The 24,241-nt window shown below is 38.5% G+C and overlaps 1 protein-coding gene across 3 annotated transcripts; it reads left to right on the top strand.

The window, feature by feature from the left end:
* The first annotated feature begins 3,444 nt into the window (after nucleotides 1-3,444).
* Nucleotides 3,445-18,582, top strand: babam1 (BRISC and BRCA1 A complex member 1). 3 transcript variants are annotated; one of them, XM_057840197.1, is made up of 10 exons: nucleotides 3,586-3,714; nucleotides 4,932-5,086; nucleotides 5,195-5,379; nucleotides 7,562-7,620; nucleotides 7,700-7,820; nucleotides 8,392-8,470; nucleotides 13,895-13,919; nucleotides 13,986-14,115; nucleotides 14,378-14,464; nucleotides 17,838-18,582. In XM_057840197.1, exons 1-10 carry the CDS (start codon nucleotides 3,662-3,664, stop codon nucleotides 18,036-18,038), a joined length of 1,095 nt encoding a protein of 364 aa, XP_057696180.1. In that variant the 5' UTR covers nucleotides 3,586-3,661; the 3' UTR covers nucleotides 18,039-18,582. The 3 variants fall into 3 exon arrangements, with proteins under 3 accessions (XP_057696179.1, XP_057696180.1, XP_057696178.1); XM_057840196.1 differs by lacking the exon at nucleotides 3,586-3,714 and adding an exon at nucleotides 3,445-3,583 and having other exon boundaries at nucleotides 4,932-5,379; XM_057840195.1 differs by having other exon boundaries at nucleotides 3,588-3,714; nucleotides 4,932-5,379.
* The last annotated feature ends 5,659 nt before the right edge of the window (nucleotides 18,583-24,241 follow it).

Genomic DNA, 24,241 nt, shown 5'->3' with positions numbered 1-24,241 from the left:
CAATTCCACCAGCCAATGTTTAGTGAGATGAATGATGTAAGTGGAAAATCATCCCCACCCATTCCTCGTCACTTGGTGTCCCTTCCTGTTTTCTCCGGTTTCAAATTTAAACAGCAGGCTTTGACCAATTGTTTGAATGCTGGATGTGGATAAGTTAGGGGTCAGCCTTTATGATTTCATGATTTCATCTAGACTATTGCCCACACTTACATTGCCTTAATTGTATTTCGAAAGGGTCTTTGTACGTGTGCATGTGTGTCTGTGTGTGGGCGAGTGTGCGTGTCATCACATAGGGGTATGTATGTATTTATGTATGTACAGTGGGGCAAATAAGTATTTAGTCAACCACTAATTTATTCAAGTTCTCCCACTTGAAAATATAAGAGAGGCCTGTAATTGTCAACATGGGTAAACCTCGACCATGAGAGACAGAATGTGAGAAAAAAAAACAGAAAATCACATTGTTTGATTTTTAAAGAATTTATTTGCAAATCATGGTGGAAAACAAGTATTTGTTCAATGCCAAAAGTTAATCTCAATACTTTGTTATGTACCCTTTGTTGGCAATAACGGATGCAATTCAGTATTCTTTCTCCTCCAAACACGAGAACCTGTGTTTATACCAAAAAGTTCTATTTTGGTTTCATCTGACCATAACACATTCTCCCAGTCCTCTTTTGGATCATCCAAATGCTCTCTAGTGAACCGCAGACGGGCCTGGACGTGTACTTTCTTCAGCAGGGGGACACATCTGGCAGTGCAGGATTTGAGTCCCTAGTGGCGCATTGTGTAACTGATAGTAGCCTTTGTTACTGTGGTCAGAGCTCTCTGTAGGTCATTTACTAGGTCCCCCCATGTGGTTCTGAGATTTTTGCTCACCGTTCTTGTTGTCATTTATATGCCACGGAGTGACATTTTGCATGGAGCCCCAGATCGAGGGAGATTATCAGTGGTCGTGTATGTCTTCCATTTTCTAATAATTGCTCCCACAGTTGATTTCTTTACACCAAGCGTTTTACCTATTGCAGATTCAGTCTTCCCAGCCTGGTGCAGGTCTAAAATTTTGTCTCTGGTGTCTTTCGACAGCTCTTTGGTCTTGGCCATAGTTGAGTTTGGAGTGTGACTGACTGAGTTTGTGGACAGGTGTCTTTTATACCGATAATGAGTTAAAACAGGTGCCATTAATACAGGTAACGAGTGGAGCCTCGTTAGACCTCGTTAGAAGTTAGACTTCTTTGACAGCCAGAAATCTTGCTTGTTTGTAGGTGACCAAATACTTATTTTCTACTCTAATTTGGAAATAAATTCTTTAAAATTCGAACAATGTGATTTTCTGTTTTTTCTTTTTGCACATTCTGTCTCTCATGGTTGAGGTTTACATGTTGACAATTACAGGCCTTTCTAATCTTTTCAAGTAGGAGAACTTGCACAATTGGTGGTTGACTAAAAACTTATTTGCCCTACTGTATGTATGTATGTATGTATGTATGTATGTATGTATGTATGTACAGGGGTTGGACAAAATTTTCTTTTAACAACTATGTTCAATGATTATGATACCATGATCAGAGGTTGGTAGTAACGCGTTACATGTACTCCATTACATTTGCTTGCGTAAATTTTCGAGAAAAATTTACATCCGAGCAGGGCCGGCCCAGCCTATACGCAGACTATGCAGCTGCTTAGGGCCCCTGACTGGCAATTGTTTAATTTATATTCTATTTTGTTAACTACAGTTTGCTTTATTTGACTTTTGTGAGTTTTGATACTTGATCACAAGCTTAAAAAAAAAAAAAAAGTTCTTCCTTAACTTCTTTCTTTCCTCTTTTAGAAACAGGTTTGGCGCGATCTACTGTAAGTACTGACATTCATTTGGAGTGAGAAGTTTGAAGTATGCAGTGCAACAAAATCTGATTAATATACAAAATATGGACGTATGGGTTGGACTGCATGTATGGGTTTCACAGTACACTGTGACGAAATGGTGGGCCAAAAATATGGGCCCCTTTGCATTATTTTGCTTAGGGCCCCCAAATGGCCTGGGCCGGCCCTGCATCCGAGAGTAGTTTTACTAAGCTATACTTTTTATTTTTACTCGTGAAGAGAAAAGGCTACTCTTATTCCGCTACTTTAGGCTACACAGGAGTCGTTACATTTTTCCTCTTTGTTCTACAATTTAGATTAATAGTTTTTTTTTGCCAGCCATGCCAAGAGTAGTGACGTGCCTAGTGTATTACCGGGCTAGCGCTACCGATTTCACCAATGAGACGCTGCAACAATAATCACAACACTCCATTATACCAATCAAACGCAAGCTTGCCGTTCTATCCTTACTCCAGCCTGTTCAATCATGTGGTGTCTTTAAAGCACCGTAAAAAATTAAGTATTTGATATAGAGCGCTACCTTCAACATGACTCGAAAGCGCAGATTTTAACCTCTCTCCCAGTTTTTATTTGGCACCGATTGACAAAGGAAAACCACAGCTATGATCCTTTTGATTTCAAAATAGTAATTATGAAGGAACTCTTCACTTTTCAAACTCGGAACTATTTTCTCCACCAGAGGGAAGTCATGCTCTTTTATGCAGTTACTCACAATGTTACTCATTACATGAGTATTCTTTTCACCAAATACTTTTTTACTTGTACTTGAGTACATTTTTTAATCGACTACTATTACCTGAGTAATATTGTTTTGAAGTAACGCTACTCTTACTTCAGTAAAATGTTTGGCTACTCAGCCCACCTCTGGCCATAATGTTAGGTGTTTCCATTATTTTGTCCAGCCCATTTTTGTATGTATGTACAGTATGTAATAGGGTTGCCAATTTCCTTAAAAAAAAAAAAAAAAAAAAAAAAGAGGGACAGTAAGGGACCTCATTGGAAGAGCCAGCCGTCCCAATAACCCTCACATTTTAGTTATTTTTTTGGTATGTGAAATATGTTATTTATTTATTTGTAATAATAATATTTAATAATTTTACTCAAACCTGAATTAATTTGGTACATATATGAGTGGTATAAGCACATGTAAAAACAATAATTATCAGCAATGTATTTTTAGTACAAAAAAAGAATAAAATTAAAAATTGGCCTACTAAATTTAAAACTATATACTTTATACTAAAACTTTTTTTTAAAAGTGCAGACATAAATTCTGAGGTAAACATTTTTTTAAACAATTTAGTTGCGTTCAAAGTCCGCTCAACAATAACATTTTCCCAAATGATCACTCCAAATATTATGTGGAGGTACAGAACCGAACCCATTCCGTTTTTCAAGAGTGTTTAGGACCTACCCGTCTGCCTGTCGATACCTGCTAAACAGTATATACCATATATTATATTTGTCCTTGTCATACTTTTTTTCCGGCGATTGCTATTTGTCTCTGTTTACACACTTTCAGAAAAGGGGTACTGTACTTTGTTTTCAAAACTCCATTACCCATAACTCCCAGCGAATTCCCATTGTCATTTCCTGCACGGAAGTTCAAAACATACGATCACTGCTCGCCTTTTCATAGGGCGACTTTCAATGAGTTTGACGATATTTACATCTGAGATCCATCGAAGCTAATAATTAGGTAGGTCTCCGTATTAATTTAATCGCTGTTTTTGTCCTGCCATTCAATCAGGTTCTCAATTCCAATCAATGCGTGCTAATGCTAACTGCACATCATTTTCGCGACTCCGCTGTGATCAAACAACTTCCAAGGTATTTCTATATAGTATATTTTCTAATACAATGGGCTATTTTATACGTTAGGGATTTCACACTACATACATTGGTATACAATTCAAACATTTTGCTCACAGAAGCTCTGCTACATTTGTTTAATCGTGGTTTGTGGTATAAAACCTGGAATTTATGTGTTTTTGTAGTATAATATTCTTTTTAGAACCACACTAACACAAAAAGTCAATGTAACATATTGTTTAGTCATACATAACATCTTTTTTTTCGTTATGTAATGTTAACAACATGCTACTAGTCCATATCTTATGTTGGTAGTCATTAGTTTAAGCAGAAAACTTAATATAACCAGTGACTTTATATTTAATGTAGTTTAGGGCTGCAGCTATCGAATATTTTAGTAATCGAGTATTCTACTGAAAATTCCATCGAGTAATCTCATAAAATATATATTTTTTAGGTAAAGAGCAATTATAAATATACATGAGAAATAGGGGTGTGACAAAATATCGAAATGGTGATATAGACCCCAATCACCAACGTCACACAATCACGTGATCGCTGTATTGTGCCGCCATATTGTCCGTCATTGTGTGTCCGCATTGTCAATGATCGTAGTTTCTAAAGGTGGATTCACTTGCAAATTATGGAAGCCCCGTTGCTTTCAGACGGTGTCAATTCATTGGATAAGTTGCATTAAAGCCGTTATTTGGAAAAGCTTCGGTCGATCCAGTCGCCAGATCCATATTTGACGCCCAGACCAATGTTTCCTCCCGTCCGGTCCCGTCCCGTGCATCAGAGCTCGTCCTGAGACCACAAAATTTCCAATCATACTCCAGTTTATGTCACGATGAGGAGTCGGGTACCCCAAATCGGCACCGGCCTGAATATAAACCGACATTTGGTCAGTTGAGCGTCACCGTTGTCACGACTGTAAAATTAAACTTGATCGACAACGGGCCGGTGTGTGCCGAAAAATAGCTGCCCCGTGTGAAATGTCCCTTCTCGTAAAACAGTACGGCTGTAAAGTGAAGAGGACTCTTTCCTCCCTACACGTCACAGCGCCCTCTTCCTCAATGCAAGACCGAAGCTGGAAGTCTGTCATTTTCGTAGTGCAGGATTTAAAAAATTGAATAAATATATCGATCGCTTCTTCATACATCCAAGTGGTCCATTTTATTCAGGAGCATAAAATACTGGATGTATTATGAAATAAACATGATTTTTTTGTGTCACAGGCACTTTAACTCAGAACCCTGTGCATCTATGGAGACGCTGGATCCTGGCCCTGCAGATGGTGAGGAGCGCCTGGTGGAGCTGCGGCCAAGAACCCGCTCCAATCCCGAAGGCGCAGAGGACCGTCGAAGCAGCACGGGTAGCCTTGGAGGCGGAGGTAATCCCGGTTTATCGCAACCGGCAGTGGGTAGCCGCGTCGAAGGTGAGGGCGAGGCCTCGACCAGCGACAGCCCTCTGTCTTCCACCACTACAACCATTTCTGCAGCTGCGGCTCAGACCGCCGCCCCCGTTGTCCCTACTACTGTCTCCTCAAGTGTACAACTTGCTCTGGCCGCTGCATCCAAGGAAAGGCCTAAACCCACACCACAGCAGCCTGCACTGACAGCCTCGGTGCCTCAGCCAGCAGAGTACCAAGTCAGAGTACCTCGTGTCAACTGTCCAGAAAAAGTGGTAGGCTCACATTTTGGGCTGCAAAGTGACAGGAACTTTAAATATCAGAAACTTTCCATTCGAATTAGGAGGAATAAACAGATCATTTCCTAAATTTAAGGATGGCATTTTGATAGGGAGCAAAAGCTTTGTTCACACTGCATGCCTTGATGCCCAATTCAGATTTTATGTAAATTTCAATTTTTTTTTTTTTTGCAGAGCTGTTCATGTTACAAAAACGTGACTGCTGTGTAAATGGGTTGCGCACCTAACTTCATAAGCATGCGCACTGTAGCACGTTGTCACATGTCACCGTGTTTATGACAGTACAGCGAGGACTCCACCGTCACGCTTTTGTGGTAATTTCGAGGATTGTATATTACCGGAGGCATCATGTTTTTTTTTAACCTTACACACTGCTGGCTAAAAGTATTGGCACCCCTGCAATTCTGTCAGATAATGCTTAATTTCTCCCAGAAAATATTGCAATTACAAATGCTTTGGTAGTAATGTCTTCATTTATTTTGCTTGCAATGAAAGAATACAAAAGAGAATGCAAAAAAAAAAAAAAATCATTATCATTTTACACAAAACTCCAAAAATGGGCCGGACAAAAGTATTGGCACCCTCAGCCTAATACTTGGGAGCACAATCTTTCGACAAAATAACTGCGAAGAACTGGTTCCGGTATCCATTAATGAGTTTCTTACAATGCTCTGCTGGAATTTTAGACCATTCTTCTTTGACCAACTGCTCCAAGTCTCTGAGATTTGAAGGGTGCCTTCTCCAAACTGCCATTTTCAGATCTCTCTTCAGGTGTTCTATGGGATTCAGGTCTGGACTCATTGTTGGCCACTTTAGAAGTCTCCAGGGCTTTCTCTCAAACCATTTTCTAGTGCTTTTTGGTTGTTGGTAGTCTTCAGACTTCATAATGCCATGCACACAGTCAAGCAGGTCCAGTGCCAGAGGACCCCAAAACATCAGAGAATCTCCACCATGTTTGACTGTAGGTACCGTGTTACTTTCTTTGAAGGTCTCATTTTTTTCCCCTGTAAACTCTTATGGTGATGCCTTTTCCCAAAAAGCGCTACTTTTGTCTCATCTGTCCAGAGAACATTCTTCCAAATGTTTTTGGCTTGCTCAGTTAAGTTTTGCCAAACTCCAGGCTGGCCTTTTTATGTCTCTGGGTCAGAAGTGGGGTCTTCTTGGGTATCCTACCATAGAGTCCCTTTTCATCCAGACACAGACAGATAGTACGGGTTGACACTGTTGTACCCTTGGACTGCAGGACAGCTTGAACTTGTTTGGATGTTAGTCGGGGTTCTTCATCCACCATCCGCGCAATCTTTCGTTGAAATCTCTCTCAATTTTTTTTTTCTGTCCACATCTAGGGAGGTTATCCACAGTGCAATGGGCTTTACACTTATTGATGACACTGGGCACTGTAGACACAGGAACATTCAGGTCTTTGGAGATGGACTTGTAGCCTTGAGATTGCCTATGCTTCCTCGCAACTTGCCTTCTCAAGTACTCAGACAGTTCTTTGGTCTTCTTTCTTTTCTCCATGCTCAATGTACTACACACAAGGATACAGGACAGTGTGATTTAGTTATTGCCACCACCTGTCACAGGTAAGTAACAGGTGCTGTTAATTACATAAATTAGAGAAGCATCACATGATTTTTCAAAGGGTGCCAATACTTTTGTCTGGCCCATTTTTGGAGATTTGTGTAAAATGATAATGATTTGATTTTGTTTCCCATTCTCTTTTGTGTTTTTTCATTGCAAGCAAAATAAATGAAGATATTACTACCAAAGCATTTGTAACTGCAATCATTTTCTGGGATAAATTGAACATTATCTGACAGAATTGCAGGGGTGCCACCACTTTTGGCCAGCAGTGAAGCTGCAAGTGCAGTATCAAAATGGAAAATACGTTTTTTGTGCCTCTATCCGCCATTGCTTGCGTCTGAGAAAAAAAAGACGAAAGAAAAAGACGCATCGCGTCTTTATCCACATATGAATGAGCAACAAGTTGGATTTGAATGAATCAGACGTGGATTGTTCATAATGCGTGAAAAAATTGATATGTGTCGCATATGGGCATAGAAATTGGAATTGAACTGCAGTGTGAACATAGTACAATATATCAAACAGATTCAACCTTCGCAACAACAATTGGGCGTGTTGTTTTCCCCAACAGATCATCTGTTTGGACCTTTCTGAAGAGATGTGTTTACCAAAGTTGGAGTCATTCAATGGGTATGACCTGTTGTGTTTTAACGTTTATATGTTCTTCACTTCAGTGAAAGTGTTTTTTATCATGTGTCTCGCTCTTCAGCTCTAAAACAAACGCCTTGAACATTTCCCAGAAGATGATCGAGATGTTTGTTAGAACCAAACACAAGATTGACAAACGGCATGAGTTTGCTCTGGTGGTGGTCAATGATGATGCTCTGTGGGTAAGTAAGGATCTGTTGCACTTAGCACCTTATCTTTTAACAGAAACGGCCCCCCCCAACTTTTTTTTTGCCTGTATCAAATGAAAATTGTCATATGACTGAAGACATTTGTGCAATTAAATCAGTTATTTGGTACATACCTTCTTGAAATTATTTCATATTTAATTGGTTTGTATTGGTTTAAGTTCACATAATGGTGGAAAACATTTTAAAGTTTTTCTACTTATGATTTGAACAGTGTTGTGTACGTTTTTTAGAGCCACACTTTGAACCCCGATTTATATTTAAATGTTTATATTTAACATGTGTCCGTGCTGTACAAATGTCAACTTCTTCAACTGTTGGCTTTCCCTGCCTTTCCCAAATAAGCTCTCTGGTCAAATTGTTTGGGGGGGTTCATAAATGCAAGGCTGACATTTTGTTGTGAAGGAGAGATTCATTTTCAAAATTTGCCTGAGCCGAATGCATATGTTATTGAAAACAAGATTATTATTTTTTTGCTGCCCTGTACTCTGGTATGTAGATGTGCTGTTTTGGAAGCCTGATTTTCAAAATGTTTCCTTTGTCTCAGCTTTCAGGCTTCACTTCAGACCCCAGGGAGCTATGCAGCTGTCTGTACGACCTGGAGACCAACGTGTGTGAGACTTTCAGTATCCTTCTATTCACCGTTTATTAATGTAAAATAAAACTATTGATCAACGAGTCATATTAAAACGCTCCGAAGAAGGGCTCAAGGTCTTACTCGCTGTCTTCTTCTTTGTGAGGACACAAACTAAAATTGCTACTCCTCTGTAATTCGTGGACAGATCAGATTGAAGTTGGGTTGGTATAATTCTAGGGATGGATAGGCATCAACCCTTGGATCCTGATTTTTAATTTTTTGTCTCAGACTCTCAGTGTTGATTAAATTGATTAATTACAGACTTATTGTTGCCAATAGGGTCTGAGATAGCCAGTAGAGGACATGTGCACTCTTTGGGTGTGCAGAATTATTGTTGCCTCTAGTGTGCACATCATGTCTCTGGACTGATTTGATGTTTAGGGGATGAGACTGGTAGTCAGGTGATTCTCATGAAAGCTATGCATTACGGTAATGAAAGAGATTAACCAAAGCTATCTTAAAATAGCAGAATGCTATGATGATTCAGTAATTTATTTCATCAACAGTTTGAGCTCCCTATTATTTTATTTACAAAAAATATCAGATTGATTGAGATCTAAGAACATAATATTACACATGATGGTAATGTTGCCATGTGGTGGGGAAGTAGGCATATGTAATCAAAACATAACAACTATTAACATTATCAAAAAGGCCAAATTACCTTGCAGCCATTTTTGTATTGCCTCCTTTGTGGTGCATAATGGGTCAGAATAGCTTTATTTAAAAAAATAAAATAAAAATTAATGATTATGATGGTACGATGAACACAGGGCAACAGTAATGAAAGCTGAAGTCTTGGACACTATATATTTCGTTAATAATGTTTTGAGTAAGAAACTATTATAGTTGATTATAAGCTGATAGATTATATAGTTTTAAACAAATGTATATATAATGAAATTTATCAAATATTTATGATGCTGTAATTGAGATGAAAACATCAAAGCTTTTAATGGATGCATTATACTAATGAATTTACAACTCTAAAATCACGAAAAAATAAAGACATACAAAATACTATTTTGGTTACAAATCGCGGACTGGGCCACATAATAGGCATAATGGCGTACCGCAAGCAACACGTCACTTTCGCTCATTAATATTCATGACATTAGCTACTGTTGCTAAATGGGGACAAGCCACCGTTTGTCCCTAATAGGAAATGAATGGAAATCGTGTACGAAGGAAACCTACCAATTCTCTCTGAAAATTATGTCCCTGGTGCCAATTTCACTGGCAAAGATATGTAAGAACATAAAAACGTTCATTTAAAGAGATGGCTTGAGTGTCGAAGGCTGAAAAAGACGGAAAAAAAACAGGGAAAAAACAAGCCGACCCAAGCATAGCCTTAGCTTTTTTTATCGACGCGACTGACAATGACATTCTCCTGTTTCAACAAGCTATCCTTTACCACCAGCCCTGTCTTTCTTATATATATATATATATATATATATATATATATATATATATATATATATATATATATATATTAGGGCTGTCAAAATTATCGCGTTAACGGGCGTTAATTAATTTTTTAAATTAATCACGTTAAAATATTTGACGCAATTAACGCATGCACTGAATGAGCCGCTCTCGCATTGCCTCAAGCAGATTTCAATGAGGCCGTTTATGGACATTAAGAGTGAAGAAAATGCCACCGGCCGCTTGGGGGCAGCGCAGCGCCGTTCCATACTAATGTTATTCCTTCTATCGCGTATAACATTTATCTTTTATAAACTACAAGTCTTACTATCCGTGGATCACTTAAACAGAAAGAATGTTAATAATGCCATTTGTGGATTTATTGTTATAATAAACAAATACAGCACTTATGTACAGTATGTTGTATGTATATATCCGTTTTGTGTCTTTCCATTCCAATAATAATTTACAGAAAAATATGGCATACTTTAGAGATGGTTTGAATTGCGATTAATTACGATTAATTAATGTTATAGTTATAAGTTATAGTAATTTTATATTAAAACCCCTCTTTATATTTTCGTTTTAATAAAATTTGTACAATTTTCAATCAAAAGTAGAGTTAATATAATAATAAGAAGAATAAAAATAACAATAATAAGAATTGAGTGACCAAACTCTGAGTAATGCCACTTTGCATTGTTGTTTAGCTGAGTGAGAATAGGGCCTCATTGCTACAGACTGAAGTGCTTTTCTTTTTGTGAACATTATGTTTTTTGGAGAGATAGCAATATTATTTTTGTTGTGCTTTCACTAAATGATACTTCTGTTTGTTGTGAAGGAGTTGCAGAAGCTTATGCCAATAAACGGCGCAGCCCTAAGAACGCCTGTGTCCACTCACCTTTATAACATATATCTCTGTGCATATCTTACCCAAAATACAACAAGAGAGACATAATTGCCACTAAAAGAAAGCAAACTTACCGAAATATGTGTGGAGCACAAAGCAACAGCATAAACGTCTCACAACTACTAATTCTCCCACTATTAGAAGGAATAACATTAATATGGAACGGCGCTGCGCTGCCCCCAAGCGGCCGGTGGCATTCTCTTAACTCTTAATGTCCATAAACGGCGTCATTGAAATCTGTTTGAGGCAATGCGAGAGCGGCTCATTCAGTGCATGCGTTAATTGCGTCAAATATTTTAACGTGATTAATTTAAAAAATTAATTAACGCCCGTTAACGCGATAATTTTGACAGCCCTAATATATATATAATATATATATATGCTCTGGTTGGCCGTCTCTGATCGTTCTTGGGGGTAATTTAGTTAATTTTGTGTAGTGATCGCAAATGCTACTCAGTTACAGCCAACAAACACTTTTAATTTTTTCAATTTTTTCAAATCTTAATTCTATAACACTTCCCCCTTACGAAAGGTGTTTTTTTACAACAGAAAATGTAACAGTGGCAGTCAGATACCATTTTAATTCTTTTCAGGTCATTCATTGTCAGACGGAAGCAGCCTGATGTTGTGCCGAAAAATAGCCGCCCCGCGTGAAATGTCCCCCCTGACTGGAACGCTTATTTATAATGCTTTATTGAGCGTTTATTTTACTTTATTTATTTGTTTATATATTTTATTATTGAGCGCCCCCACACGTCACTCGTACAAACAGCTTTTTCTTACCAATCGTTGGACATGGAAACGATTTTCTTGCACCGTGAATATGTATTATTTTACTCTGTTTGAACTAATAAATGTCATACCTGTGTGATTGTCATTGGGATATGGTCGTGAAAACCTGTAGACTAATACATTTCTGTTCAAAGATGGTAATGTGGCCAGTCCATGATTTGTTACTAAAATACAGTACTAGTATTTTGTGTAATTTATTCATTTAAAACTGATTTTACCGTTGTAAATCCATTACTTTAATGTGTCCATGAAAACATTTGATGTTTTCACCTCAATAAAGCGTTATAAATAAGCAATCCCGTATGGGGGGACATTTCACGCGGGACGGCTTTTTTTCGGCACAACACTTCACGTTACGCCAAAAAATAAATTAAAAATATCAAAATGGCTTACCTCCTTGCCCTCTGAAAGACAATGCTAACCCAACAAAATGTTTACTGCATAAATTTTTACTGCCGAGCTGGCGTTAAAAGTCCGCGCAAGTTGATTCAGTCTTCACATTTTCTCCTCCCGAGTTTTTAGTTTCGGGAAACGTATGAAGAAAACATCCTTCATATGTCGTAATGTCTAGAGTCGTTTCTACAAGTTCCAAAAAAGCAATGTGTGATCAGCATGCTCGTTTTTGAAAGATTACCGGAGAAAAGTAGCAGGTTTTACATTGCTTCTATGCGAGGGCGGGCCTATAATTAGTGTTGCACCGATACCATTTTTTGGCCCCGATACCGATACCTAGCTGTGCAGTATCGGCCGATACCATACCGATACCACCCCGATTATATATATACATATATATATATATATATATATATATATATATATATATTTTTTTTTTTTTTTTTTTTTTCCAAAAGAGCTACATAATTGGATGTGAAATCATTGCTATCAAGGCTTTGTCAGGCTGTTGCTTACCTTTGCAAAATAGGAAAAAGACTAGTACAAAGTATAATACTAGCCCAACAGTAAGAAAGTAAAAATAAGTTCATAATAATAAACTCTGAATGAACTGAGTAAACTTTTTTTAAACCTCTCAAAGGCCAAACAGTGCAACTTTCATGAAATTATTGTCACATTCTGCTGCTGGTTAGATTGTGTTTTGTTGCTGGGCTGTTAGTGGGGGCGTTCCTGACGTCGCAAATGAATCCAATGCGGGCTCATCAACGCAGCATTTAAGCACGGGTGAGCTCAGAGAAGGCTGCCGAGATATTTGCTTTGCTGATCGCCATTTCACATCTACTATCCCGCGATCGCGTGTTATTTTTTGTTTGCAATCATTAAACCCTTGTACTTATCCCCCGCTTGTTGTCCGCTTCGAGGTCCAACCTTGTTTCCGCATTTGCGGACGCTCACAATTATAAGTAATAATAATTGACCACAGCATCCCGTCTCTCCATTAGCCTCGTTTTTTCGGGAGGGGGTGGGTCTCTTATTTCTATTTCTGAAAGGTGGCAACCCTACTTTGGAAACAGTTCCCAAATTACTGCAGCATTTCTTTCAGTAAAAGACAATAAAAGTAAAGTAGACGTAGTGAACTGACCAGAGATTGTTGCACCTGTCCAGCGCCCTTCCTCTGGATAGCAGTCCTGGTCTTGCAGGCTCAAACTCGTTGTGTTCGTTCACGGTTCGTCTTCACATGTTTTATCAGGTTCGAGGTATTGAAACTGGCCGATTTAACTCCACATCTCGAAACTTTCAGGCCGCAAATCTTGCACGCAGCCATTCATTTTAATTGACGGGATTTCTATTTTGAAATATTTCCCGACCGCCGCCATGTCGGCCATGTCGGCCATGTCATTGGTCAGAAGTGGCTATTGGCCTGTTCTCATTGGTCTGGAGCAGGCCAATAGCGATAGCTGTTTGGTGTTCACGTGTCATCACACAACACAGAGACGAAGTGAAGTGAGCGCCAGGAGAAAAAAAAAAGGCTGCGGTCAAATGTTATAATAATGGACCGGTAAATGGTATCGGCGCCGTCTTTGTTGGTACTCGCCGATACCGATACCACCATTTTGGGCCGGACCGGCGCCCCCTGCCGATACTAGTATCGGTATCGGTGCATCTTTACCTATAATGTCCCATTTCTACTTTACTTCCACTTTACGATGCGACGTCACGGTCTAAAAATAGCATGCGTGCGGTACGCCATTGGCTTTAAACTAAAACGCAACTACTTCAGTTTTTTTTTTTTTTTTAAATCTCATAAGACATAGTTTAGGTTATCTTCATGAGAATTACCCGATCATAGTTCATTTGAACTTGTTTAGTTGTAGCCTTAACTATCCTCTGCAGACCTGGAAGATCTTCTCGGTGTCATGTAAGTGCTCTCATAGCGCAACTAAATGAAAATGATTAAACTAAGGTAGGCATGTCATTTGAACAGTGGTCAGAAGATAGACCTGCCGTCGATGGAGAACATTCAGACCATTCCACCTCCTTACGTGGTCCGGACTGTACTTATTTACGGTCGCCATGCCGGACAGCTACAGCTTAACCCCTCTGAGGCTGTCAGTGTAAGTTGGACAGAGACTGTCATCCTCTATCTGTACCCCTACTCTTCTTCACTTTTGGCACCAGGTGGCACTAGCGCAGAGGTCAGGATTTGAGTCTCACTGCGTACAAAAGTGACTACTGGAGCCATGGCAGTCTGCATCCCAACTACCTTTTGGGGTGTCTTTGAGCAAGACTACAGCTGAATAGTTTTTAGCCTTTACCCTTATGAAGAAAGAGTTCCGTAATGCAGCAATCTCAACATTTCTTATTGATATCTTTCAGAAAATGCTTCAATCTCCCTATTTTTTCTTCGATGTGGTCTACCTCCACAATGGTGCAGAAGATCATGGGGAGGACACAAGCTGGCGGGTGAGTGGAGACTCATTACCAAGTTAATAGTTTATAATGTATTTATGCCAAAGCAAAACAACGTAATAATTTTTAACGTTATGTCACACAAGTAGCAGTAACGTGCCTGACTTTGTGAAACATTATTTTTCCTTCAAACTTTACTAGGCCTCCGACTTATACTGAGTTATATTACCGTTTTTATTTTAATTGTTTCAATTTTACTCTGACAGCTGTGGGAAAGGTGCTTTAGGGGTGCCCTCCAAATCCGGAGTTGGCAGAGTTGTTAAGAAGTGATACTGAAGATTAAGTCTTTAATAGTTTAAATTGGTAGTGACTTGGAGTGAGTGGTGAGATTTATGCCTAGCTCACTCTACACAATTTCATCCCAGTTTTGGCCAAACGGACACATCGTGGAGAAATGTTTGATCTGGTGTCTCAGACACCTAACGTCCACGTTTCAGAAAGTCTGCCGTGTCAGAATTTCTGCTTGTTGTGCCGCATAGGTTGACACTTCCTACGTGTTCCTATAATTTGTTGCTGAATATTGCCCAATAGTTTAACATTGTGACCAGTGTGTGCTATCTTGCGCGTTCTGCCTCCCTTTTGTTTTTTAATTTCATCCTATATACAGTATATACAGTGCCTTGCAAAAGTATTCGGCCCCCTTGAACCTTGCAACCTTTCGCCACATTTCAGGCTTCAAACATAAAGATATAAAATTTTAATTTTTTGTCAAGAATCAACAACAAGTGGGACACAATCGTGAAGTGGAACAAAATTTATTGGATAATTTCAACTTTTTTAACAAATAAAAAACTGAAAAGTGGGGCGTGCAATATTATTCGGCCCCCTTGCGTTAATACTTTGTAGCGCCACCTTTTGCTCCAATTACAGCTGCAAGTCGCTTGGGGTATGTTTCTATCAGTTTTGCACATCGAGAGACTGACATTCTTGCCCATTCTTCCTTGCAAAACAGCTCGAGCTCAGTGAGGTTGGATGGAGAGTGTTTGTGAACAGCAGTCTTCAGCTCTTTCCACAGATTCTCGATTGGATTCAGGTCTGGACTTTGACTTGGCCATTCTAACACCTGGATAAGTTTATTTTTGAACCATTCCATTGTAGATTTGGCTTTATGTTTTGGATCATTGTCCTGTTTGAAGATAAATCTCCATCCCAGTCTCAGGTCTTGTGCAGATACCAACAGGTTTTCTTCCAGAATGTTCCTGTATTTGGCTGCATCCATCTTCCCGTCAATTTTAACCATCTTCCCTGTCCCTGCTGAAGAAAAGCAGGCCCAAACCATGATGCTGCCACCACCATGTTTGACAGTGGGGATGGTGTGTTCAGGGTGATGAGCTGTGTTGCTTTTACGCCAAACATATCGTTTTGCATTGTGGCCAAAAAGTTCAATTTTGGTTTCATCTGAGAAGAGCACCTTCTTCCACATGTTTGGTGTGTCTCCCAGGTGGCTTGTGGCAAACTTTAAACGAGACTTTTTATGGATATCTTTGAGAAATGGCTTTCTTCTTGCCACTCTTCCATAAAGGCCAGATTTGTGCAGTGTACGACTGATTGTTGTCCTATGGACAGACTCTCCCACCTCAGCTGTAGATCTCTGCAGTTCATCCAGAGTGATCATGGGCCTCTTGGCTGCATCTCTGATCAGTTTTCTCCTTGTTTGAGAAGAAAGTTTGGAAGGACGGCCGGGTCTTGGTAGATTTGCAGTGGTCTGATGCTCCTTCCATTTCAATATGATGGCTTGCACAGTGCTCCTTGAGATGTTTAAAGCTTGGGAAATCTTTTTGTATCCAAATCCGGCTTTAAACTTCTCCACAACAGTATCTCGGACCTGCCTGGTGTGTTCCTTGGTTTTCATAATGCTCTCTGCACTTTAAACAGAACCCTGAGACTATCACAGAGCAGGTGCATTTATACGGAGACTTGATTACACACAGGTGGATTCTATTTATCATCATCGGTCATTTAGGACAACATTGGATCATTCAGAGATCCTCACTGAACTTCTGGAGTGAGTTTGCTGCACTGAAAGTAAAGGGGCCGAATAATATTGCACGCCCCACTTTTCAGTTTTTTATTTGTTAAAAAAGTTTAAATAATCCAATAAATGTTGTTCCACTTCACGATTGTGTCCCACTTGTTGTTGATTCTTGACAAAAAAATTAAATTTCATATCTTTATGTTTGAAGCCTGAAATGTGGCGAAAGGTTGCAAGATTCAAGGGGGCCGAATACTTTTGCAAGGCACTGTACCAGCTGCCTATATACATATAAATTTACAGGGGTCGACAATATAAATGGCCTGGTGGCCCGGACGTACTTTGAAAACCGTCAGGGTCACCAGAATCCCCCAATGACTGGCCCGATTTAAAAAAAAAAAAAAAAAAAAAAAAAACGTAATTCACATTAATTCCCAGCGTTTTCTTGTTTTGATGACGTTAAGCTATCCCGATCAAAGACAACCTTACAGTCTATGCAGCCAGCCGTCGCTCTCTGTGCGGCATAAACACATTTCGTTCACTCGCTTGCTCCCGTGTGGACACGCGCACCCTGATAACTGCTGCTGATTGATCGTCAGTATCTCAGTACCCACCTAACATTATACTACAACACATATTTCTGAAACCACCAGCATCCGACCAAGGACCGGGAAAAAAAGACCACTCCATCAAGAGCAAGTCACCGGAGGAGTTGAGGGAAAATGAAATCCTATATGAAAACAAAAGTTTCAGCCCCACTGGCTAGACCTCTGGAATTGGCTTGGCTACAATGAGACAAAAAGCAAGGTTTACTGTGAGGTGTGCAGATCAATGCCCACATATGCAATTAAGTAAGTTAGAGAAAAGTTAACGAGTATGAAACCTATGGTATAAACATAAAATTTGAGAATTCATCCGCGTAACTACGGAGAAAATAATATCATCATAACGACGGCCTAGCTTTAAAATCATTAGCCATAATTTCCTTAGTCATCTTTTTGACTTCTTAATTATTGCCACGACATCCGTGCCAGGGAAGACTGAAAAGATTCGCCCAGGCACAGGGCTCTTCCGTGAGCCCGCCTCCCCCGGGGGCTACCAAGAAAAACCTGGCTATACTGGAGTAATTATGGATGTGATTATGGAATTGGAATGGGATTGTTTGCACTAGTTCATGTTTTTGTACTGTTTTGCTGCACTTTTCATTCAATCTACCTAACAAAAAGTATGTCATACGTATGTCTTTTAAATCTGACACTGTGACCATTAGGAACGACCCCAAAAAATTGTGTAGTTTGAGTTTAGCATTACAGTAGATGGTGAGCAGTCCGGGATTTAGTCTGCCTTTTGCCTATTGTCAGATGGGCTGAACATGCAATGTTTCTCTGTCTCTAGGACAACTACACCTCTTTCTGTAACCTTGACTCAAAGGACATGTGCTACCGCTTTGAGGTTTCCTTGAGTGGCCCCGCCATCGAGCTGCACAATTGCATGGCCAAACTTCTGGCTCACCCTCTACAGAGGCCTTTCCAGAGTCATTTGTCATACAGCCTCTTGGAGGGAGAGGAGTCGCAGGACATTGAAGCCACTGTCTAAAAGTGGACTTATCTTAACTTGACCTGACTGTGAAGAATAAATGCACACTGTAAATACACAGACCAGCAACTGGGTGGTAGTTTTCTGCATTTTTAGGTTTTTCTCTTCCTTATGATATCTAAATATACATAAAAAGACTAAATTAATACTTAACATAATTCATCAGTATAGATTCTCAGCACATGTGTAACAGGTACAGGAGTAGTGAACAGGAACATGATGTACTGTCCAAGATTTAAGTTATTTGTCATGCATAATCGAAGCATTCAGGTTGTTACAAATAAATAATAAAAGGACGAAATATTGCGACCGCAATTTTAGGATAGTGAAAAATCAATTTTGCAGTTTCTGTAAAATGTCTTTATTTTATTTGGTCACGCATGCCATGTGTACCTTTTGTTTATTTGAATGTATTATAGTAAAATAAAAAATGATTTTTGTCATTTGCCTTACTTTCTCAGTTGATTAGAAACCCACTCACTCCACACTTTAGGTGCATTGAATGCATGATCCTGTTCATTAATAGCAGCATTATGAATTTTGTGGAGGTTTTTTCTTAATTAAAAAATAAAATTTTGTCACTGAATGAATTTAATTTTTTTTCTTACTGATTTTGTAATTTTTAGTATTGTTCCTAATAATTAGAATGAATTACTTATTACAGTTAACGATGATTGACAGACGTTTAATGTTTGATCTTAACACAGATACCTGGAGCCCAAATTTTCAAAGCTCCGCATGTGTCAATCATCGTTTAACTTGTTAAACAGTTCCTGTGGCAAATCGTTGTGGGCAGCTTGAGCGGATTTGAGTGGAATCATTTAATGAAGCATTTAATATAATAATATAATTTAAAGACAAGCATTTTTACACTTTATTCTTGTTTAAAAATAATTTGGTCGGACAGTAACATGTTTAAAACTTGTGCTAAAAATATTAAACTATATATAAAGTTAAATAAGTATAATTTAAAAATTAAAATGTTTTTTAATTATACTTTGAAGGGAAAAAAAAGTGGGAAAAAAATGTCTCATATGTATCGTTCCAATGCTAAATATGAATAAATTCATTGAACACACTTTTTTTTTTTTTTGGTGGTGGTGGTATGGGGCGTGCGACTTCGTGGTTTTTCGCTCATCACGGCGTGTTCTGGAACCCATTAACTGTTAAAAACGAGTGATCACTGTACTTCTTAAATGGTTGTGGAAGGCCAGAATGAGTGCATGTATTGAATCTGTTTGCTAGGTGGCTGGTGATTTTATGTTTTATAACAAGCAACAAAACTACCTTAATAATCCTGCACTTGTAATCAATTCACTGTAAAGATGTCAAATGTACAGTCCTGGCCAAAAGTATTGGCACCACTGCAATTCTGTCAGATAGTGTTCAATTTCTCCCAGAAAATGATTGCAATTACAAATGCTTTGGTAATTATATCTTCATTTAGTATCTTCATTTATTTTGCTTGCAATGAAAAAACACAAAAGAGAATGGCGAAAAAAATCATTATCATTTTACACAAAACTCCTAAAATGGGCCTGACAAAAGTATTGGCACCCTCAGCCTAATACTTGGTAGCACAACCTTTATACAAAATAACTGCGAACAACTGCACGGTAGACACAGGAACATTCAGGTCTTTGGAGATGGACTTGTAGCCTAGAGATTGCCCATGCTTCTTCACAATTTTGCTTCTCAAGTTCTTTGGTCTTCTTTTCTCAATGCTCAATGTGGTACAAATAAGGACAGAGGTTGAGTCAACTTTAATCCATTCTAACTGGCTGCAAGTGTGATTTAGTTATTGCCACCACCTGTTATGTGCCACAGGCAAGTAACAGGTGCTGTTAATTACACAAATTAGAGAAGCGTCACATGATTTTTCAAAGGGTGCCAATACTTTTGTCCGGCCCATTTTTGGAGGTTTGTGTAAAACGATAATGATTAAATTTTTTTCCATTCTCGTTTGTGTTTTTTCATTGCAAGCAAAATAAATGAAGATATTACCACCAAAGCATTTGTAATTGCAATCATTTTCTGGGAGAAGAAGAGCATTATCTGACAGAATTGAAGAGGTGCCAATACTTTTGGCCAGCACTGTAACTTTTTTCATTGTTTTTCATTTCTCTTGCTCTACAAAGCTGTCAGAAGAGGGCATCATTTCTCTTTTCTTTTCGACTAGCGCAGGGATGTACTCATTGATTGCATCGGTTGCGTTTTATGAAGGATTTTTGTTTTCAATATTTACCTGTTTAAATTATGAAATTATGTATTTTTTCAACATTTTAATGTTTATGACTTGTAACTGGTGTTTGTCTTTAAAGTCATTTGGAATCTTTGATTTGGGGCGATATAGATAAAATTGGCTTGACTTTCATGCCCATCCGCGGTCAATGAACAGAATGATGAATACATAGATTGAATAAGGCTATCTCTAATATGGGGCTAAAGACATCATGTGTCACCCGTCTCCTTTACTTATCTAAAGTAGACATTCTTCCTCCTTTGGGTTTCCTGTTTTGAATTGAACATCTGTCTTTTCTGAATAATTATTCACTTTCTGTCACACAAACATAGGCCTTCATAAATGAGGTTTTCCCCAGCCACAGAATGTTGTTGGTGAGACAATGGGGAGCAGGAAAGCTAGGGGCTAAGAAGACCTTTCCCCTTTTCCACCCTGCCCCTGGACTACCGGCTGGTCTTCACGTCATCAATGCAGATAACGGCTAGCGGGAGGGCCCCCTGACTCTTTACTGCAAGCAGAATTTGTTGTGTATGCCTGAAGAATGACAGCTCCCCATTGTTTTCATTCTTTCACTCCTCCACTGCCATGACTCCTTTCCGTACTCGCTTGGGACAGGATATGCTGTTTTCTTAGTTTGTTCATTCTTCAGTCTTGGGAATGTGGGGAGGAATCTTCTTTATAAGCTGTGAAGCACAAGAAATCAAATTATTTCCTTCAGAATATAAATTGCAACAGTTCAATTATTATCACATCATCAACGGAATATCATATAATATAAACAAAAAGTATTTGAAATATTTATTATAATATGTGTAAGGTAACATAGATAAGGGATTCTTACTAGCTGACACACCATGAAAAGTCGGCTGAAACGGTCAATAAATGTTGAGGTATCGTCCAGTCCTATTGAAAGCAGGCATGTGCCAAAATATCATGGTATCACATTATTGCAATTACAGGTCTTTAAAATGTGTTACTTTGAGATATCTGTGTTAACGTAAAAATCCTGTTGAATTGATATGTTAAAATAAAAAATATATATAATAAAAATAACTTGAATATTCTAAATAAATGCAAATCCACAGCTTAACATTATTACCATCAGAACAGAAATAATTGAATTATTTTCCATAAAAAGCACGTGTGTATGACTCGTATCATGTATACATAGAGAAAAAACACCACACTTTACCACCCCTAGACACACTAAACACGCTGGAGTTAACTCTCATAGCGTTCACGTTCTTGACAGTATTTACTAACCTTTAATTTTGTATAAATGCGAAAGGTATTGCCTCCTCGGCAGCCACCTGCCACAAACATGTTTTACAAGTCTGTTGGCCTTCCTCCTCAAAACCGCGGCCGTCTGTAACTTTTCTGTAGCCGAAGTATTTCCAGACCAGCGATTTTGTTTTCTACGATGGGGGAAAAAGTTAAGGAGTTTTACCTCCTCCAGCCATCGTGTGGCACAGCTGACTCACTGACACTGAGCAACAAACGGTGGGGGAGGGTTGAGCCTTGCAGCTGCATGCGAGGGATTTCTCCATGCATTGTTAGGACATAAAAAATAGCTAATACCGTAGGGACGATATGACGGAAAATTTTTGTGGTTTTGAAACTGTAACGTCGTCATACCACGGTATGCTTTGAAACCGGTAATTGGCACATGCCTAATTGAAAGTAAAAAGGTCCAACCTCAAGCTTCACAAAATATTAATGAAATCTGATTTCAAAATACATCATCCATCATGAAATTAATTAAACACCACAGAGAAACTTGAATACACATCTGAAATGTGAAAAATCTAAATGGAAAAAGCTTTAATGCTTTGAAATGTGCATTTTGCAATATTACGTATAAGAATATTCAACTACAAAATACAATTGTTGGAGAAATTGTGATTGTGTGGGCATACTTTCATGCTGTTGGTGATTTTTTTTTTTGTTAAAAAGAATGACCAGTGTAAACTTATGAAAAGTGTCCATTTTTAGACCGCCCGGGAGATGTGTCAACAAGATTCAATTGGATGTTAACTAAATGTCAATGGACGCAAATAGAGATAGTTTTGTGGAGTCCACCAAGGGAGGTTTTGTTGGTGTTGAATGTGTCGCTTGAAATTAGTGGGGCCTTTGGAAATGATTAGGGAATTTTGTCAAACTTAGTGGAACTGTATGTTTTTGGCAAAAACAATAAGGTTTGTGCAACTTGATTTTGTGAATTATTTATGAGGTGTAAATTATGCGGATGTGCGGAACAGGTAGCATTTCGAATATTTTAAATTTTGAAGGGAACCTCGAACTTAAAATCTCTAATAAGCCACAATTGTTCTCTTTAGACTAAAATATGTTATTAGAAACACGTAAAATATTGCCATTGATATAAAAAACCTATAATATTTAGTACATGTTATGACCTACGGAAGGCGCCATGTTTTAAGCATGCAATGGACGCTCGGAGTGATGCCATAGATTGTCGCTGTCACCCGACGAATACAACTGCAATTCCTTCTATGCGACGAGATGTCCAACACATGCGCTCATCGGTTAAAAGCGGCAAGTACTTACTATTTGTGTTTTTGTTGAGTCTTTGCTTGAGCTTAATCACTGATATGTAAAACGCATAAGGAAATGCATAAATCTTAATTATGACTCGCTAATAACTCGCCAGTCATTTTTTTTGTTTTTGTTACTTAGTCCTATTTCAAAGTTTCACACATGATGGTGACATACAATACACATTAACATCCTTTGGTAAAGGGAATAAGGGAATACATGAACGTTGCTACCTCAAGAACAGCAAAATACAATATATAAAGACAACATTTTGATGGTTTAATTTATTAAACTGTAAAACAAAGAAGATTAGTTTATAAACAAAGTGATTTCCACTCACAAGTAATATTTACATCAGTGTCATTATCATGATTTTACATTAACCTTACTGCAGAGATGCACACACTTTTATTGCAGATTAGTCTTTCTAAATGGGAACCAATTCTAGTGCATGTGACGTCATAATAGTTTCAGGTTTTTCTTAGTCTTGTTTGCTGGGTATTTGTCCTCCACACATTTTTTCATGGACCATTTTACCTCCCCTGGAAGAGACAAAAAAGTCTGGTTTAATATCGCCCTAACTGCAAAAAAGCTGAGCAAATGGGAGGTTTATAGTTTAGGTTTATTGTAATAACATTTGACGTAAAGATATATTTAAACTTAGTAGGGCTGTCAAAATTATCGCGTTAACGCGCGGTAGTTATTTTTTTAATTAATCACGTTAAAATATTTGACGCAATTAACGCACTAGGCCCGCTCAGACAGATTTAAATGTCAGTACAGTGAAAGGCCAACTTGTTAATTGTGTTTTATGGAGTTTTTCCGCCCTCTGCTGGCGCTTGGGTGTGACTTGCATATGTTATGTGGCGTAATGTCGCCCTCTGCTGGCGATTCAGTGCAGCTGATTATTTGGGTTTCGGCGCGCTTTTCTGACTAGATTATATGTCGACGCGAACTCACAGTAATAGACAGTGCTATTCAGACCAGCTAACGTCCGCATCCAGTATTCAGTGGCAGTTGTCATAGCCCCATCACACTGTTTGTGTCTAATACATGCATCGCTTGTGAGTTATATTCCTCCTTTGTTTATATTCATGAGCATTAGATAGTTATTGATGATGTGTATTTGAATTTGTTCACATATATGGTGAAATGCAGTTACATTGTTAGATGCTTGTGAGCTAATTGGCTAGTGCTACTGCTCAAATGGACACGTGTGTGTACATTTTATGTTATTTTGTGATTTATGCAAGTTATTGACACATTGCCTTGTTATTTTCAGTTTTACAAAAATACAAGAAACGTGCTCCTGTCAAAAAGAGATGACTTCAGTAAAGCCCATGCAACTTTGCCACACCGTCTGATTTCTTTTTGGAACTTATGTTCGCTATCTGTCAATTTGTGTACT

The sequence above is a fragment of the Corythoichthys intestinalis genome, chromosome 7 (assembly GCF_030265065.1).
Source record: "Corythoichthys intestinalis isolate RoL2023-P3 chromosome 7, ASM3026506v1, whole genome shotgun sequence".
Lineage (NCBI taxonomy): Eukaryota > Metazoa > Chordata > Actinopteri > Syngnathiformes > Syngnathidae > Corythoichthys > Corythoichthys intestinalis.
The sequence above is the reverse complement of the archived record's forward strand: the minus strand, read 5'-3'. Positions and strand labels throughout refer to the sequence as shown.